Here is an 18839-nt window from a genome sequence, read left to right as displayed (position 1 = left end):
ACCACTGATATATATATATATACAGGCGCACATGGATATATTGACATGCACAATGTACAAACCTTGCAAATCTCTGTTTTCTGCTCTGTATTGCGTTTTCTAAAGCCTAACCAATTCCACACCACAGAGGATGCACTTTTTCCTTCATAATCTCCTCGTTTTCTCACTCAAATGAATTTGAGGGGCGAGCTATTGATCTACCTTCCCCCATTTATCTGAAAGAGAGTGAAATGAGTATGTTATGTGCTGTACACATTTCTCGTGTGACAATTTTGTGTTACTGCGAAAGTGATCATAATCCAAAATGTATACCGATTGGAAAATTTCTACTGTTTTATCATCGCCCACCCCTACATCTCAGAATCCACAACATGCCGAACCTTGAGGTGGATGGGCTACAACAGCAGAAGACCATGTTGGGTTCCACTTCTGTCAGCCAAGAACAGAAAACCGAGGATGCATCGGGCCTACCATTTGTGTACATCAGCACAAATCCAGATTTGTCAGACTAGGCAATGTTTTTCCAGTCATCTACAGGTTTGGTGAGCCTGTGCCCACAGCAGCCTCCGTTTCCTGTTTTAAGCTGACAGTAGTGTGACCGGAGGGGTCTTCTGCTGCTGTAGCCCATCTACCTCAATGTTTGACGTGGTGTTTATTCAGAATTTTTTTTCTGCATAACACTGTTGTAATGTTTTTTGGGTTACTATCAACTTCTTGTCAGCTTGAACCAGTCTGCCATTCTCCTCTGACCTTTGTCATTAACAAGCCTTTTTTGCACACAGAACTGTTGCTTGCTGGATGTTTTTTTTTGCACCATTCTTTTTACACCAGAGACTGGTGTGCTTGAAAATCGCAGGAGATCAGCAGTTACAGAAATACTCAGACCAGCCTGTCTGGCTCCAATGGTCATGCCAAGGTCCACATGTTTTCCCCATTCTGATGGTTGATGTGAACATTAACTGAAGCTCCTGACCCTTATTTGCATGATTTTATACATTAAACTGCTGCCACATGATTGGCTGATTAGATAACCACATGAATAACTAGATGTAATAAATTGAATGGTGAGTGTATTTGCACATATGCCAAATGCATTTTTAAGAAAACGATTAATGTATGTATGGAAGTGCACTTACAATAGAAGTCTGTGGGGCAACCGTTCAATGTCAATAGACTTCCATTTAAAATGCATAACTATGAATTTGTTTATTTTTGCGTCAGGAGATTATAGCACTTTTCTCTACACACGCACTTGTGTGAGTGAATGTTTCTTAAATGCGTGTCACCTTGGTAAGGAGTTTAGGGAGGGTGAGCAGCTAAGCTGCAGAGTGGAGCATTCTGGGATAGGTCAGTGGGCTCACAGCACTTTTTTTTTCTTCTTTCCCTCACATGTAGGAGGAGGGTCCTTCCGACTGCACAGCTCCTCCTTGTGTCTCCGATGGCGAGTCTTCTGCGTGTTGTAGCCAGCAGCTGTTCCAGCCCACTGTTCTCAGGGGTGGCTTGTGCTAAGCTACCGAGTTTCCGGACAGTGAAGACACCATGCGTGCGACTCTTTAGGACCCATCAAGCCCTCGCTCGCCTCGCTAGCCCAGGTAATGGCTGCAATACCATTAACATTCATAACATGTTCTATTTCAGATGTTAACAGATTTTAGAGTAACTTAAGATGGGAAATTGCCCTATCTTGTTTGATATTCAGTCACCATATGCTGCACTGAACAAAAATATGAGTTCTTTTAAAGACCTTAAGTAGGGTTTACCCTTGCTTATGCATTAACATTGTTTGTCTTATGTCATCAGATTATGTTTTACTGTTAGACAAAAGCAAATTAAAGATTCCTCAACTTCTCTCCGTTCTCTTCTAATATTTCTGAAGCAGTTAGTGTATACATAGACTTCCAAGGTTGTTCCATGCCTATTTCCCTCCCCCTGCTTGTTCCGCCCCTATTACCAGCATTGAAGGTCCTGGGATATGAATGAGCTGTAGTGACCCGTGTAGTGTGCTTGCTGCCTGTATACAGTGAGTCTTGCTTTGGAGACCAGCCATAAATGGCAGACATTTTTTGAGAGTGAGAATGGTAATGACAGCTGGTACAGGCTACTTTTGGCACTGTATCAGCTGAGGTAGGAGCCAGGATTGTGGCACTGATCGTGCTGTAGAGTGACCTATTGGGATCAGACATATGTCTATGGTGACAGCCAGTGGTCAATGTGGGTTTCATATTTTCTTTTTCAGTTTCCTTTTACCTATGGAAATTTTCATGGACCTGAAATTTCTTGGTTAGAATAGACTGCCAGAATACCTATCATGTTATGCCTCTAAGTTTGCTAGAATGCAGTGCTGCTCCTAAAGTTGTTTTAATCAAACTCTTTCCAAAATGATCCCAGTACAAACACTGAAAGTAGTGACTTGTGGCTTCAGGTGTCCAACATTTTTTTTAATGGAAAAGTATGAATTTCATTAGAAAAACTAAATATCAAACCAAGTGGCATCTACTTCTAAATGATGCTAAAGCATTTCTCAGAACTACACTTTTATAGTCATTTGTGCTGTTACTTTTAACCAGCTGGTCTCAAGGTCATTTTTAGTGGATGAATGAAGTTAAATCTACATGTTCATACTTGTGTCCTTGCCGAGTAACCACAGGTGTAGTTCAGCACATTACCTACGGACATTTTCCAGTTAGTTTGTAGACTAGAAAATATCCAAATACTTAGTGTTCATTCTGTTAATACTTTTTGGGGCCACTTTACGAAGTAAACTAAGAAAGTTTGCTTTGCTGTCAGCTTTGGTGCCTGTGACCTAGCTTCAATTGCCTCCTGGTAGCTCAAGTCTGTGATTCATGTGACCTCAGATGTTGTTGTTATCTATAGCTCGGGCATGTGGTGGAATTTTCCACAAGGGACATGACTTGGATAACTTCTCAGTGCAAATTCGGCCTGTCTTGACCATATTTTTGCACATCCTAACAGACCAAAAAGCATCAAATGAAGCTGTGTGGTTTGATTTCCTTTTCTGTTAAAGCCATCCCAGAACCCTTTACCATGCTCTGTTTTACAATGTGAAATTGTTAAGCCAGTTTTAAAAATATGACCAGAAATGGAGCTGTTGCAAAGTCACAAGCTTTTGCAATCTAGAAATACATGCAGCTGTAAAACAACACGTCTCGTGGATTCCAGGAATTTTAATGAGATTTTTTTTTTATGGCCCCCTCCCATCTCAAAGGTCTCAGATTTATGTTTATTTGACTTTCGATTTGAACTTTATAAACTCCTTCCGCAGTTTTACTGTACTTCTACATATGGCTCTTATTGTGCGTATCTTTATTTTAATGGTCTTCTTTTTGACTTCTGAGTTAACAACTGGTAGTCTGGAGGATCAGATTAAGGAATGTATTGGTCTGGGGTGTGATGTTCAGATTTTTATCAGAGATGCACTGTTGTTTCACTCGGGAGAGAAACCTGAGATCACAGTTGTTCATAGCTCACTTATTTTCTGTGGTATTGAGGTCTTCAAACTGATAATTTGTCCAAGGTTTGACTCCTTTTAAAATGTAAACGTTGCTGATAAAATTAGAACATTAACCCTATAATTATTTTTAATAACTGTTTTTATTGATTCCCTTCAACAAATGAAATTTAATCATAACCGAAAATATGGAATCAAATTATATAAAATTAAACCATTCCCCCTCTCCCCAACCGACACACACACACCCCTGTGTTCATAAAAAAATGCACACACACATTTAAAACTTCAAATCCCTCTCCATTGCTCCTCCCCGAGAACCCTCCAAAAAGGCAAAATATCTACCCCACTTCCTATTAAACAAATCTAAGTTTCCCAGCCTTCTACATGTCACTCTGAGGGTGTTTTGAAAGATTTCCTGTTTCAGTGGCATACCCAGAATTAAAGGTTTACAATTTGACCCAAAAAAAAACAGGGCCAAGTGTTTGGTATAATTTTAAATAAAATGTTTAAAATGTAAAGATATAGAGATTATCTCACTCTTCAGCTGATCATCTGATTCCACGCCGGCTGTGCACCTTCACAGGCCGGTCACACGCTCCAAACAAATAAACTTATTTGTCCATAAGAACTAGGGCTGGGCAATAGGACAATGTCAACTGATATCGGCAATGTCTTGCAAAGATTCCAAACAGACATGATAGACAATATAGTTTCCATCAACGCTTTTAGGATATCAGCGCATTTTAAGATATTGCATAAAATCAAAAATGGAAACACAAAGATGCTGATAATGTCTCCAAAATACGCATGGAAAACTTGTACGCTCGCTTGGACACTTTTTTTTTTTTTTTTTTTTCGACAAGAAATGCGCATAAACTATTATGGAAACAAATTTACAGAATAAATTCCTATTGAATTTAACAGGAATAAAAGATGCACATAAAAAAATGGATTGAATAATTAATTCATAACTGGACGAACCATGTGGACCATTCATCACAACTGAATTGTTGCCCTGGTCATTCTGAAATACCGGTGTTTTAAAAATCGAAAGCCTCCATATAGTTTACAGAGCAAATAAGATAAAGGGGACCTATTATGCAAAATTCACTTTTACATGGTTTTTGTACATAAATGAGTCGGCAGTGTGTGTACACAACCACCTTACAATGTTAAAAGTCCACCCACTCCTCTTTCTTATATTACTATTAATCAAAAACGGTGTCAAATGTTGTTGTTTTTTTTTTTTTTTTGTGTTTCCCAACCACTGTGCCACGGCAAAAATTATCAAATTCCACAAAATAAATGCATGAAGAAAAAAAATATTTCAGGGATCAAAACTCACCTTTTGGAGAAATTTGCCGTTTTGAAACATAATCGGTCACTTTTGTGATTTGTGAAGGGCAATGATTAATGTGCAAAAGCGAGTGATATTTATACACGTTAAGGGTCTTTCACATGACTCGCATCAGCGCTGCTGAATACATTGAAGTTTATGAAGTGACGTCACTTTACGCAAATGTTTTTTACACACGTTTTTGCTTCACCAACAATGTCTTTTGAGAGTACTAAGCAACAAGAAATATTTAAAAACTGTCCAAATGTGTGAAGAGACATTGAATGTCTCATAATTTATTTTAATTAAATATTTCCTTATCGTTTACAAATATCAAAGACCCCGGTTATTGAACTAATTTAAAAACATTAAACATTTACCTAAACATAAACAAGTCCTTTGATTACTTTATAATATCAAAGCAACTGAAAGCTTTTTTTCTCTCTTCCAAGTACATGTTTTCAATGTTTGTGCACACCTCCCACTTTTTTACGTGCCAAACTCGTAAAATCGCCTCTGTGATGCTTTCTGCAAATCTTGTCATGTGAAGGGTGATGCGGTGATTGATGCGGGGTTCAGCCTCCAGAACCAAATTAAAACTGTCACGATAAGTCGTCTGTCTGAGACAAAGACGCAAAATCGAATGACAGTTGTCTCAGGATCAGTGTCCCTTGATGCGTTTACGCACAGGCGAGCGTCCAGTTTAAGTCGATTCGGATCACAAGGAAGATTTGAGCTGTCGATTGAGTTCTCTGCAGTTAATTTTTTTACGTGTTTTTAATCGTATTTGTTTTTTGTAATATTGTGTTCATATGTCGTGTTTTAGTGGCCTCTGCTGTCACTGTGGGGAAAAAACATTCATCTGCTTGGTGTCTGCTAAGATGACAGAAAACATGGACTAGTTATTTAAAAGGAAAAATATTGACGATGGTTAGCCCATGTGGTATAGTGGTGTGCCGTTGAATTTTTAGTCTTAAAAAGTTTGACGTGGCACAAAAAAGTTTTGGAAACACTGCGTAAGAGCAGGCCTCACCCACGACTGGTGACTGACTCCACCCTATTATCATAGATCCTCCCCATCACCATTTTTTTCCCCAAGCAGGAGCAAATACAGTGAGAATAATGTCTCCGCTTCATAAGTGTCATAAGTCAGGGTTTTTCCTGCATAGAGAATTATTAGGTGTCCGCCGTGGAAAGCACTAACTAACAATCGTTGCACTCAGTGGATTGTCATTTGTAACTACAAATCTCGGCAATAATACAATAATTCCATTGCAGAATAGTCGCTTGATGCCATTTAACAACTTGAGATCATATAAAACTTTAATGGTGACACACGAGACGAGAGGAGCGCTGGTGTGTTTAATAGAAACACCGATTACAACTTGACGATATCTTTATTTCATCCTTAAAGTTTATATAATACGGGAGCGTGCCATGTAAATAAACACAAACTCCAAAACTGTCATCAACTGTGTGGTCCGAGCTGCTTCAACCAGTCGCGGAAGAGACCCAATCTGAGTGAGAGTTGAGACCGGGAGATATTTAAAGTTCTGCCGGCTGATGTGCACTCTACACTGAGACTCTCGTCTCTCACCCCCGCTGTCTGCAGCTCGCAATGTCATCACCATGATAAGATCAATCCTTACTAAAACAGAAGTTCATGTAGGCCGAGACGGCAGAAAGCCTATCCTGTATGATTCCTTTATTTTCCAAAACCAATATGTTTTGCTGTTATTGTGAGGTTCACACAAATAAAAAGTAAACCCTTTATAGTTTCGAGTGATGTCTTAGTGTTATCTGTATGACCAAAAATGACGTAGAATTTCTTTCTGCTGTTATCAGGGAAAAACTCAGGTGATCACGCCTCCGGTGACACCGATGATTGACTATGCTATGTTATCAATATAGAAAAACCAACTCAAACATTTCAAATATTTAAGCAATTAAAATATTTAATTTTAGGGGCATTTCCGACCCTGCACGACACTATGTAGTGACACTACACACACACAGTTGCTATAATTTCGACGATTTTGTTCTTTTGAACGCAAGGGATGGAAACATGGCTTTATCTGCACATTGCTTTTATGATTATTCAGATTTTTTGCATAAATTAATTTCACAACTTGTATGGAAACCTAGCTACTGTTTGTGCCTGATTCGCTGTTTGTTCAGCGCAAGCTGGGATAGGTCTCGTGGAGCAAGTGCATGTAAAAATATAATGGTCTTAAGTTTTGTGTTTCAATAAATGAATACATTTTTTAAAGCAATACAATTCACTGAACCTCAGCTGATGTAATCCGATATCTAAATATTTAAGGTAATTATCACTAAAATATTTTTTTACATATCGCCCAGCCCTAATAGGAACTAATAATTAATACATGTAAATACAACAATGTCTAAAGGTATGCTATCAAAGCATGCAGGCATTTGAGCCATCACTGAATCAGTGTCATGTATTTGGTGCCATATCCTAATGGCCAGATGTGATTATATTGAACGATCCTCTCTGCCCATATTTGGATGACATTCACCTGGTTGCAGTGATCTGAATTAGTGCCTTAACGAATTATCAGCTGATATTAGCCTTTCACAGATATATCTGTATCGGCGTGTATGTTTTCCAAAATGTGCATTTCTTTCAGAACATAGAATGCAGAAAACAAAGCTTGGTTGATTTAGAATGGTTGTCATAGCATAGTTTGTCCAGCAGAAAGCACCATTCTTTACAGTGCTGATCTGACTGTTCTGCAGACAGGGCGGAGTTAAGCGGTGCAGAGTTAAGTGGTGTCTTCTCTGTAAGTTGCTAACTAGTTTGTGAAATACATAATAAACAATAATTTTTTCAGTGCAGTCAGTAATGTAGCAGATTGAAAGGTAAACAGAGCATTGTTTTGCAGCTCAGCAGACAACGGTGCGGTGGTGGATTGTGTCTGAGTGTTGAATTCATGCTAAGTTGTTACCTAGTTGGTGAGACGCAATGCTGGATATTAAATAAACAACGTCCATCTTTTACTCTCCATGACAAGGAGTTTATAGCTAACTAGCTAACGATGTAGCTACTTTCATACCTTGTCAGCTGAGTGGAAGCTAATGTGTAAATCTGTATTCACCAAACTGTTTTATTCAGGATTCTCAGTTTGGTACCCCCTTGAACCGAACAATTTAAGTCATTGCATTTACAAAATGTTATATTTAATATTTAAAAGTCCACCAGATTATGGTGCAACACAGCTGCCGCTGTTTATCTTAGTCAAGAGTGGTTGCAGCAGCAAACCATGAGTTATGTTTGTGACCGTTTTGTTATACATTAACAGAGAAATATTGCTGCTGATGTTTTGATAAGCAAGAAAACTGTACTTTTTAGTACAATTTAGAGGTATTTGAGGACTACCATGTCATTTTCTATTACATTACTTCCACTATATTTCAGTGGAAAATATTGTACTTTTTCCAATGTTAACAATGTATAATAATGATAATAATAATAATAATAATAATAATAATAATAATAATAATGTCAAATATTCTTTGATAAATATGTTTAAGAAAGCAGCCATCGGAGTACCTCTTTTATAGTTATATCAGTGCACAATCCACATAGAAAAGGTCTGTTTTCATTCCAGCTCTAAAATGTATTATATCGGTAATCTTTGAAGTTCCCCCCTCTAAAATCAGTAGCGGTATCGGTCTCAAAAATCCCATATCGGTCGGGATCTAATCTGAATCCTGATACAGAAGGTTTAGCGTTCCATGATGCTGGATAATGTACTACATCATTTCCGATAAAGTCATCTTCCAGGATGGCTAACGTGTTTTAAGCTAGGTAACACATTATGTGCTGTGTGCACATTGTGCTCCGTGTTGATTATCTAATGATCTATGCATCTGCTTACGTTGTGTGTAGGCTTGTTTTAAAGATAATCACCATGGTATGTGAAAACGCTGGATTTTATAAATACATTAATTTGTTAACGAATTAACAAAACGGAACACTTCTGATTTGTCTGCCAATTTTTGAATCACTTGTTCACTTGACCTATTTTGTGTTGGTCAACACTATAGTTATTCATATTTTGTATTTTTTTCCTTGACTAATCTCTGGCGGGCCTGAGATTTAAGGTTTAAAGACGATGTCTTAAATGGGGTCATGCTATGTACAGGATGCGTATTGTTTGTGTGTGTGTGTGTGTGTGTGTATATATGCACACTTATGTATGTCATATAATGTATTTATGCTATATAAGCAAATCTTTTTATCACAATCTCGCACCAATATATTTTAGATCCCTGTATCAATGTTATTTATGTTTGTAGCTACTGTAGAAGTAGATCACAAACACAAATTCTGAATGCACTGATCGAATGTGTCTGGAACCCCTCAAACACAGAAAAGTGGATTGATGCAGTCCAAGCAATTATAAGTTTTTTGGTGTTAAAAGAAATGTTAGCATTTTTGAAATGCTGCTTGAAATGCTCAAATTAGAGGTCCAGAACTTTAGTTTAGTGTGATTTTTAGTTTGAGGGTTTTGTCAACTTTATTTTTTCCCTCCAGGCCTTGGTTGATCTTATTTCTTATTTCCTGCAGGTATTCCATACAAACAGCTGACTGTTGGTGTTCCCAAGGAAATTTTTCCAAATGAGCGTCGAGTGGCCCTCTCTCCAGCTGGAGTGGAAGCTCTCATCAAGCAGGGCTTCAATGTGGTGGTGGAGTCAGGCGCTGGAGAATCTGCTAAGTTCTCAGATGACATGTATACAAAGGTTGGAGCCACTATCAAGGATGTCAAAGATGCCTTTGCATCTGATGTTCTGGTTAAGGTAGGTTCTTTTATCTCACCTCTGCAGGTTTGAGATGATGGTTTATTGTGAGTAGTGATGATCAATGTCAATCTTCATTTCCCCCTTCACAGGTGCGTGCCCCCATGTTGAACTCCGCTTTAGGTGTTCATGAGGCCGACCTTATGAAAGATGGAGCCTCTCTCGTCAGCTTTGTTTATCCCGCTCAGAACCCCGAGCTGATGGACATCTTGTCCCAGCGCAAAGTCACCGTTCTGGCCATGGACCAGGTGCCGCGTGTTACTATCGCCCAGGGTTATGACGCTCTCAGCTCCATGGCCAACATCGCTGGGTAAGGCCATCTAAAGTTCAAAAGCAATGTGATTTGAGCTCTGCCATTTTTTTGGGGCACACCTATTTACTGTTTCAAGGTAGGCATATAGTTTGAGTTTGATAACTTGAGTATGTGAATGGAATGGAGCAAAGGTGCTCTAACTTAAAAAAAAAAAAAAAAAATACAACTTAAAAATAGAAATGCTGCTCTGCTTCCAATCTGCACCACTCACTTACTCTGTTATAAACTACCTTTTATTTTTTGTGTTTTGTGACCAAATTCCATACAAACAGTTGAAGTTCACAGATCAGAAAGTCTTGTGTGTCATTAGTGAAAACAAACGTGATGTTTGTGGCCAGAGTAAATCCTATCTTAATTTCAGCCTCATAATCAGCCATGACTGATGTGCCCCTGTTTATGTTGGCAGATACAAAGCTGTGGTCTTGGCAGCCAACAACTTTGGCCGCTTCTTCACCGGTCAGATCACAGCCGCAGGGAAGGTTCCACCTGCTAAGGTATGCGCTGGCATTAACGCACACACGCTCTGAGTGTTTTCATTCCAGTCTGCTTGATTCATTGCCTTACATTTCTCAGAATAGTTTTTGGAAGAACACATTAGCACTGTTGATACTTTGTCCAATTAGAATTTTCTATGTTTCAGAGCATTACTTTAAAATGGGCTGTTCTTATTGGCAGGTGTTAATCATTGGAGGTGGTGTGGCTGGGTTAGCAGCTGCTGGCACTGCACGTGCTATGGGTGCCATTGTCAGGGGGTTTGACACCAGGTAAAAGGCTGTTTTGATAGATCTGTTTTGATAGATGTTCATTGTTGGGGAAGTTACTTTGTAGCTTTCCAATCTACAAGCTACTCATAACTTATAGTTGAACTACATTGAAGCTATTCGAAGAAATTATTTTTAGATTTATAAAAATTGTTGAAAAGTATTGAATTAAACAATACTATCCAATTATCACCTGATAGTTATTTATTTAATTAGGGTGACATTCCCGAATGAAATTAACCATGGTTTTATGCACTAAACATTAACCATGATATTCGTAATAAAACAATAGTTGACAAAATTAAAAAAGTTTCTGCAGTCATTGTTACTACAATATTACTATAGTAAAACCATGGTTTATTTCACAAGGGTTAAACAAACCGGGTGAAATCTTTCAATTGAACATGATTTATACTTGATATACACTAATAAAATGGAGAACTTTTTATAACTGAATCAAAATATAGTGATAAACTGCAGCAATTAACAAAATATTTTAAAGTCCCTTTAAAGGAATAGTTTACCCAAAAATTTAAATTCTCATTATTCACTTACCTTGATGCCATCTCAGATGTTTATGGCTGTCTTTCTTCAGCAGAACATGAAGATTTTTAAAAGAATATCTCAGCTCTGTAGGTCCATACAGTTCAATTGAATGGTGGACAGTACTCTGAAGGTCCAAAAAGCTGGTAAAGGTGGTAATCCATAAGACTTCAGTGGTTAAATCCATGTCTTCAGAAGCGATATGATAAGTGTGTGTCAGAATCTGATCACTATTTAAGTCTTTTTTGTTATGTATTTTTTATAATAACCATTTTGCTATAAATCTTCACTTTCACCCTCTTGTTTTTCATGATTCACATTTTTTGTGCATATCGCCACCTGCTAGGCAGGGATGAGAAATATCATATCGCTTCTGAAGAAAATAACCATTGGAGTTGTCTGGCCACCATTCACATGCATTTTATAGAACTACATAGTTGAGATCTTCTAAAAACATTAATTTGTGTTCAGCAGATGAAAAAAAAGAAGTCCTAAACGTCTGGGAGTTCATGAGGGTGAGTAAATGGATGAGAGAATTTTAAGTTTTGGGTGAACTATCCTTTTAATTTCATTGCTTCGCCATTTAGTTAATGACTCCAACACTAAATGGTTTTATTATTTGTTTGCCCATGTATTACACATTGAGACTGATCTGACCTTTTGAGACATTGCTCTAATGATGTTGGTGTTGTTGGAGGTTCCAACAATAAGTATGTATGATGAAGTAATGATGAAGTAATGATGATGAAAAGGTCTCATGAGAATGCAGATATGTCACTACAAATGCTGCCAAAATATTTGAGAGTACATATTTAAACGTTTTTTTTCCAGAAGATATTTTTCTGCTGAACTGTTCAGTGAGTTTAGAGGGAGTATCCATTCGTTTTTAGCTTAAAACCTTAACTAAACAAAACTAGGCTATCTGGTTCACTGGCTCCACAAAATTCTATCAGCTTCAGTTCCAGCAAGCCTCCACTGGGTGGCAGTATTGCATTAGTCACAGAGGTTGGCAATCACTTGTAAAGAGATAAAGTATGTTTTGATGTCCTCTACACTAAAAATGCTCAAACAAAGCCTATATGTGTAGTGGAATACAAGTTTACGTCTAACGAAATACTTGTTGTGTATATATTGTACACTGCCTATTTTTTTCTTTAAGTGAGACATGGGTATTTTTACACTAAATATTTCAAACAGGTACCATGTTGTGACATGCTCAAATGTCCAGTTATCATCGTGGAATAAAATCAGTATTTTCCATTTTTATTTTTGTGTATAAAAACTTTTGGTAGTTCGATCATTATGTGTCAAAAGACTCTACATTTTGCAAATGTAGTAGAAAGTTATAGGAATGTAGTAAGACTTGCTAACTGTAGCCTATATTGTTCCTATACATCTCTTTACAAGTCACTTGTCCAGCCCATCGTGTCCTCCTGATGTCTGATTCATCTTCCTCTTCCTCCAGAGCGGCTGCATTGGAGCAGTTTAAGTCGCTGGGTGCCGAACCCCTGGAGGTGGATTTTAAGGAGTCAGGGGAAGGCCAGGGCGGCTATGCTAAAGAGATGTCCAAGGAGTTCATCGAGGCAGAGATGAAGTTGTTTGCCAAGCAGTGTTTGGATGTTGACATCCTTATCAGTACCGCGCTTATTCCCGGTATGCATACCTGCAAGGTTCACCACCTCCCATCTCCTCCCTCTTTTTCCATTGTACACATTACTTTGCATTGACTAATGCAGATAAGTGGTCATGCGCTTGAAGCTCTTATTTATTGCATCTCTTCTTTCAAACCCTTTTTTTTGCATTTTTTCCACCCTTTTATCACTCCAATGTTATTTTATTTCCATCCCTGAAGCTACTATGGAGCCACTTGTTGCAATTGTTGTACGCTATACAAATGCACAAATTGCATACCTGACACCGCAAAGCAGCTTATCAGTGTATTAGGTTGAACATATAAAAGGCATATCAGAGGACTCTTATCTTGCATATCAGTCATGATTTTGGTTTACCAGTCTCCCTGTGCTAAAATATTATGCAGGTCGTAAGGCCCCTGTGCTGATTACTAAGGAAATGGTGGAGACCATGAAAGATGGTTCAGTGGTGGTGGACCTTGCTGCAGAGGCTGGGGGTAATATCGAGACCACGGTTCCTGGAGAACTCTCAGTACACAAGGTGAGGACAGTACAACTGCACAAGAAATAAGGGTCTTGCATGGGCATCATTTTCATGAGTTTATCAGGAAAATTTAGGAATATGTTGTTCTGAGTAACTTCAGAAATCACTGTCACAATTTTTTATAAGCCTGTCAAGAATATATTTTTAGGACCATTTAAGTTTTTTTGCATAATAACATTTGATGCTATAGTTTCATAACAATTTAGCATGTTTTAGTGTAATACAATAATTGTATCCTTTTTGTACAGTTTAAATAAAAGTAACCATAAATTATAAAATGAATACTTAATGTCATGATAAAATGTATAAATACAATTAATACATAACAACAGGATGTATTCATACTTGGAATACAAAATATGTATTAATCGTGTTATTGTAATGAGAGTGCCATGTTGAAATTCCAGTAATTTCAGGAGAAATGCATAAATCAGGAACATTTTCAGCAAAAATGTTAATATACATGTTTATATCCTATTTATATCTGCAGATGTTTATGACCAATTTTATTAAATGTCTTATAACTGCTGCTCTCTTTCACTTTCATAGGGAGTGATCCACGTTGGCTACACTGATCTCCCTAGTCGCCTCCCAACTCAGGCTAGCACGTTGTATTCCAACAACATCGTCAAACTCATTCGTGCCATCAGCCCAGACAAGGAAGTTTTTTACTTTGATGTCAAAGATGACTTTGACTACGGCACAATGGACCATGTCATTCGAGGTTCAATAGTTATGCAGGTAAAGCATTTGCTTTTTTTATTTGAATATGTCCACAAATAGTAAAATCAGCCTTTCTATAATATACATTTTTTTTTTCTTGTTTTTAGTCGTTAAAATATTTTCTCCTATCCCGTCTTAATATGCGAAGAAAACGAAGTAAGCCATTATTGTGTTCTCCGAAAATGTTAAACATTGTGGCACTGTCAAAACATTGTTTCATTTGTTTGAGCATCCCGACCAACCCGAAACATTCAACATTGGCTCAACCAATGGAATGGGTTTGTGGGCAAGACTATGTGTTTTGCCAAAAAATGGCACATGTGTGTAGAGTATTCGAAAACCTGTTTGAAAGCAGTAATTTTTGCAATTCCGTTTGGTGATGCTAGTGGCACAGAAATTACACCCTTCAGCTTTAAGCAAGGTGTTTTAAGAAGCTAAAGGATGTTAGCAATTTGAAATTTGACTTAAAATCACTCTGGCTCTAGTTTTCAAGCAGATTAGTGTTGGTGGAATTTGAATTTTGTCTCTCTCCCTTTTTCTATCTGCAGGATGGAAAAGTACTTTTCCCTGCACCACAGCCTAAAAACATCCCAGTGGCTGCACCTCCAAAACAAAAGAGTGTCCATGAGCTGGAGAAAGAAAAGGCTGCTGCTATCTCGCCCTTCAGAGCCACTCTAAACACGGCTGGGTTTTACACTGGAGGTAAATCACAGTCTGGCCGCTCTCCCTGCCTTCCTCTTCCTCCGGATATTTTTTGGTCTCCTGGGGTTAATATGAAAGAAGCTCCCCATGCATTTTAAGAAGACAAGTCAGCTGCATTGGTGGTCTCTGTGATTCAGCTATGTTATCAACTATAGACTATCATGTTTATTTAAAATGGCCCCTTTATTGCCTTTTAAGTTAATTCTATTTTTCTTTTTGTCTTCCAAATTTTATTAGTCCAAAGACACTGTATAGAGAAGTGGAGCAGGCCCCTCTGTTATATTTTTTACATTTTTTGGGGGGGATTTCATCACCCTTTGCTCCCCTATTTGGCATGCCCAGTGCTCACTATTTCCTTGTTGTAGTACAGTTGCTTACCTCCAATCTGGGTGGTGGAGTACAAATCTCAGTTGCCTCTGCTTCTGAGGCCGTCTGCTCGGACATCTTATCACTTGGCTTGTTTGGCACGTTACCACGGATGTGCGTGTGGAGACTCATGCTATTCACCGCAATCTCTGCGCACAACTTGCCATACACCCTATCGAGAGCAGGAACAACTATATTGAGACCACAAGGAGGGTTACCCATGTGACTAACCTCCTTAGGAATAGGGCCAATTTGGTTGCTTGGGAAACCTTGCTGGAATAACTCCGCACACCCTGGATTCGAACTTGTAACTCCAGGGGTGGTAGTCAGCGTCTTTACTCGCTGAGCTACCCAGGCTCCCCTATATTGTTTTTAATAAATATACAATTTATGATGCATACATTGCAAAGCCATTCAAATAATCATTATTGATGTGCAGAGTTATACGTTTACATAAATTAAAACATTTTTCTATATGCATGTATTGTGGGAGGGACCATGAAACATTTAGCTTAGTTTTAAATACATAACTTTAGCTTTAATTGAAGTTACTTTATATTAACATTTTATTTTGGTGGCTGTTCAGACCGAATTTGTTTTTGTGCTAAAAATCTAGATGCAGTACAGGATATATGGCAGAACGCAGGTGTCTTGAAGCATTTTTAAAAGTTGAAGTTCTTTTTATCTTGACACCATCTAAAAAATGTAACGCTCCTGTGTGAGACACTAAAAAAACAGCGAAACATGGCACAACCATTAAAAACGCCCATCCAGTGCATGTTTACGTAAAAGTACAATTGAAAAACAGCACAGATGGTTGAGGATGCAAAAATGCATTGCTTATTGCGTTATAAAAAAATTTCACATTTGTTTGAGCTCAAACAATAATTACGGACCCCATGTTGAAGACACCTTCACTCATCTGGATTGCTTAGAAATTACACACATGGCAGATCTCCTGTTTGGTGCTACCCCCCTCAAAGATGTGATTTAGACTCAAGCCCCCATAAAAGACACATTAATTCTATTGGTTGCAGACGGCCAGAGCACTTGTGTGGAGAGGCAGTGCTGGCTAAACATCAAAGTGTTCTTCCTCAGACAAGCTGCAAATACGACTTGTGTGTAAATAAACACCGGCTGATAAACAAACATGCAAATGTGATCTTCCTGCCCTTTCATGGTGTGCTGTATCTGTATGAGTTTAGGTATGGGGAATCCTGACTTGCTCGGAAGTCCGAAAATCGTTGCCTTTGAAATCTGAATTGATCATCTAATTGTGACACGAGCAGTTTTATTTTCCACACCACCTTGGCCTTTTTTGGCTTCTGAATGTCAGGAAACCGTAACTATAAAGAAGGGTTATATTAACCCTTTCTTCCCGCTGTGGATGTCTAGTGTGAGATTTGTGCTTGTTCAACCAACCTGTACATTGTAAATGGTAGTGCTCACTGTGGCTGTGCAATATTGACCAAAATGTTTTTATTTTTTGGCTATGTTTATCCTTGGGCTATTTGTTTTTATACTCTGTTTCAGTTCATAAACACTTTCATTTTGAGGAAAAAATTTCTGCATAAAGAAATAATTGACGCTATCATTTATCACTTATGCCCTGCCCCCCTTTTTTTTGTTCCCTCATTGGCACCATGCTGATTAGCAAGACCTCATCAGTGTGCAAAAGCTGTTCACAAATCAGAATAGCATAATAAACATCAGATTTCTTAGTAAAAATATTGTTTTTGCAGTTTAGAAATTGCATATGCTCATATCGGGATTTTATTGCAAATGTGATTAAGTGTGCAGCCCTATTGCTCGCCTTATCTGAATTTGGTGGAGCGTGACTGAGCTGATTATTTTCTCTCCTGCATTTTGAAACTCTGTTACAACCTTTATTAAGGAAGGTTTAAAAATTTCTTCTACCAAAAACATATTCTACTTTATTCTCTATCAAAAACCGATTCCAGATCACAAACTTATTCTGACAACAAAATTTCTTGTTATTTCTTCTCAGGCCTGGCTACAATGATTGGTCTTGGGCTTTCTGCTCCTAATGCTGCTTTCACTCAGATGGTTACGACCTTTGGCATGGCAGGAATTGTGGGATACCACACCGTATGGGGCGTCACTCCTGCACTGCACTCACCACTTATGTCGGTTACAAATGCCATTTCAGGTATGTTATTTAAAACAAAACCAAATATGGATGGTTAAGATATTTGTATCCTAATATAACAGGGCATTGGTTATAAAAAGTGCTTCAAAATGATACTATTGAAATTTTGTGAAATTACATTTTTAAATAACCCATTGTTTTCCTTGGGAACTTTTTAAATTTTGTTTGCTTATAAGCTCATCAAAATATTGTTTTATTTCTAAGTCTGAGTTTACCCTTTAGCTACAGGGGGCTCTCATGTGGGTGTGAATTACCCACTTGCTTTTAATAGGCAGAAAATGTCACCTAAATTATTATTATAATTTTTTTTTTAAATACTTAATTATTTTTCTTCTTTCCACCCTTGTGTAAGTGTCTGTGACTGGCCGAGGTCGCCCACCAGCTCAGTTCATCATTAGTCTAGAGGTGGGAGACCAGCCTTCAGTAGTCCTCGGAAGTAGAGGAACCATAAGCCAGGCAAATCAACAATGCTTCAGTGCTTTTATTAATTTCTCTCAGCAGGCCAGTAAAGCTTTAATTAAAGAGTCTTTTGTCAAAAGAGCTGTAAACTTTGAGTGTGTTAAGGAATAAACCAAAGCTATTGGTTCACCTTGACCCTACTGCTATGTGAATTTGTTTATTAGTCTTTCGGAGACGGTCGGTCTCTTGCTTTTTCGCTTTGTCTTATGTGCGTGAGTTATTAAGCCTTCATATTTCACACTTCTTGAACAATGTGTGTTTAGCAGGACTGGAAATGTGAGTCAGTTGTGGAATTTACATATTACATTGCCAGAAGTAATAAAGCTCACACAAAAAGGGGCCGAGACGTTAATACATGAATGTGGAATTTCTATTTTTCATCGAAAGTGTGGAAGAACTTGTCCAGAAGTGTTAAGTTACATTTTGATTTTGCTTTTGATGGAGGCGAGTTCCTCCTGAAGCTCTTTAATCTACCTGAAACTAGTGAATCAGAATGACCTACTGTCTCCACATCTCTTGATATAGCATTTCAATATTTGAAGATCTATCCAAGGAACCTTTGGAGTTAGGCTATCGGTTTTGGGTCCATTTAGATGATATGACGTAACCCACTGAATGTTTTATTGCTAAAAAGAGCCCCTCTTTCCAAATAACTCATAACTTTTACCTTGTTTGATCAAAGTGGTGCATCTTTGATGGCTCAATCAGTCAAAAATTTGATCCAGCCTGGGATAATAGAAAATTAGTACAACACAATCTGCTTGTGCATTTCAAATGGTCTCAATCATCTTTTATTTTTATTCAAGGGCTTTATTTTACAGATATCCAGACCTCTGCATGTGCATGTCTGTGTGCGTTTGTGGCGGTGCGTGCCTGCATCGATTTACAAATAGTCTGTTGCGTTTCCTGCAGCGTTGTGGTAGCATGCACTTGGCTCACAAGTCTAGTCTGTGATCAATTGTTACTTTGGAATTCCAAAGTGAGAGGAAATGCTT

At 38.1% G+C, this 18839-nt stretch overlaps 1 protein-coding gene across 2 annotated transcripts in view; it reads left to right on the top strand.

The window, feature by feature from the left end:
• The window catches only part of LOC127627889 (NAD(P) transhydrogenase, mitochondrial-like), a 58544-nt gene that overhangs the window by 2062 nt on the left and 37643 nt on the right, over positions 1-18839 (top strand). For both annotated transcript variants that reach the window (XM_052104488.1, XM_052104487.1), the window contains exons 2-11: positions 1396-1592; positions 9403-9632; positions 9725-9942; positions 10352-10439; positions 10621-10709; positions 12715-12902; positions 13288-13421; positions 13974-14165; positions 14696-14849; positions 17224-17385. In XM_052104488.1, the coding sequence (XP_051960448.1) occupies positions 1439-1592; positions 9403-9632; positions 9725-9942; positions 10352-10439; positions 10621-10709; positions 12715-12902; positions 13288-13421; positions 13974-14165; positions 14696-14849; positions 17224-17385 (1609 nt within the window). In that variant the 5' untranslated portion in view covers positions 1396-1438. The remainder of the gene's footprint in view (positions 1-1395; positions 1593-9402; positions 9633-9724; positions 9943-10351; positions 10440-10620; positions 10710-12714; positions 12903-13287; positions 13422-13973; positions 14166-14695; positions 14850-17223; positions 17386-18839) is intronic.

The sequence above is a fragment of the Xyrauchen texanus genome, chromosome 34 (genome assembly GCF_025860055.1).
Source record: "Xyrauchen texanus isolate HMW12.3.18 chromosome 34, RBS_HiC_50CHRs, whole genome shotgun sequence".
Lineage (NCBI taxonomy): Eukaryota > Metazoa > Chordata > Actinopteri > Cypriniformes > Catostomidae > Xyrauchen > Xyrauchen texanus.
This window is presented reverse-complemented; position numbering and strand designations above follow the sequence as displayed.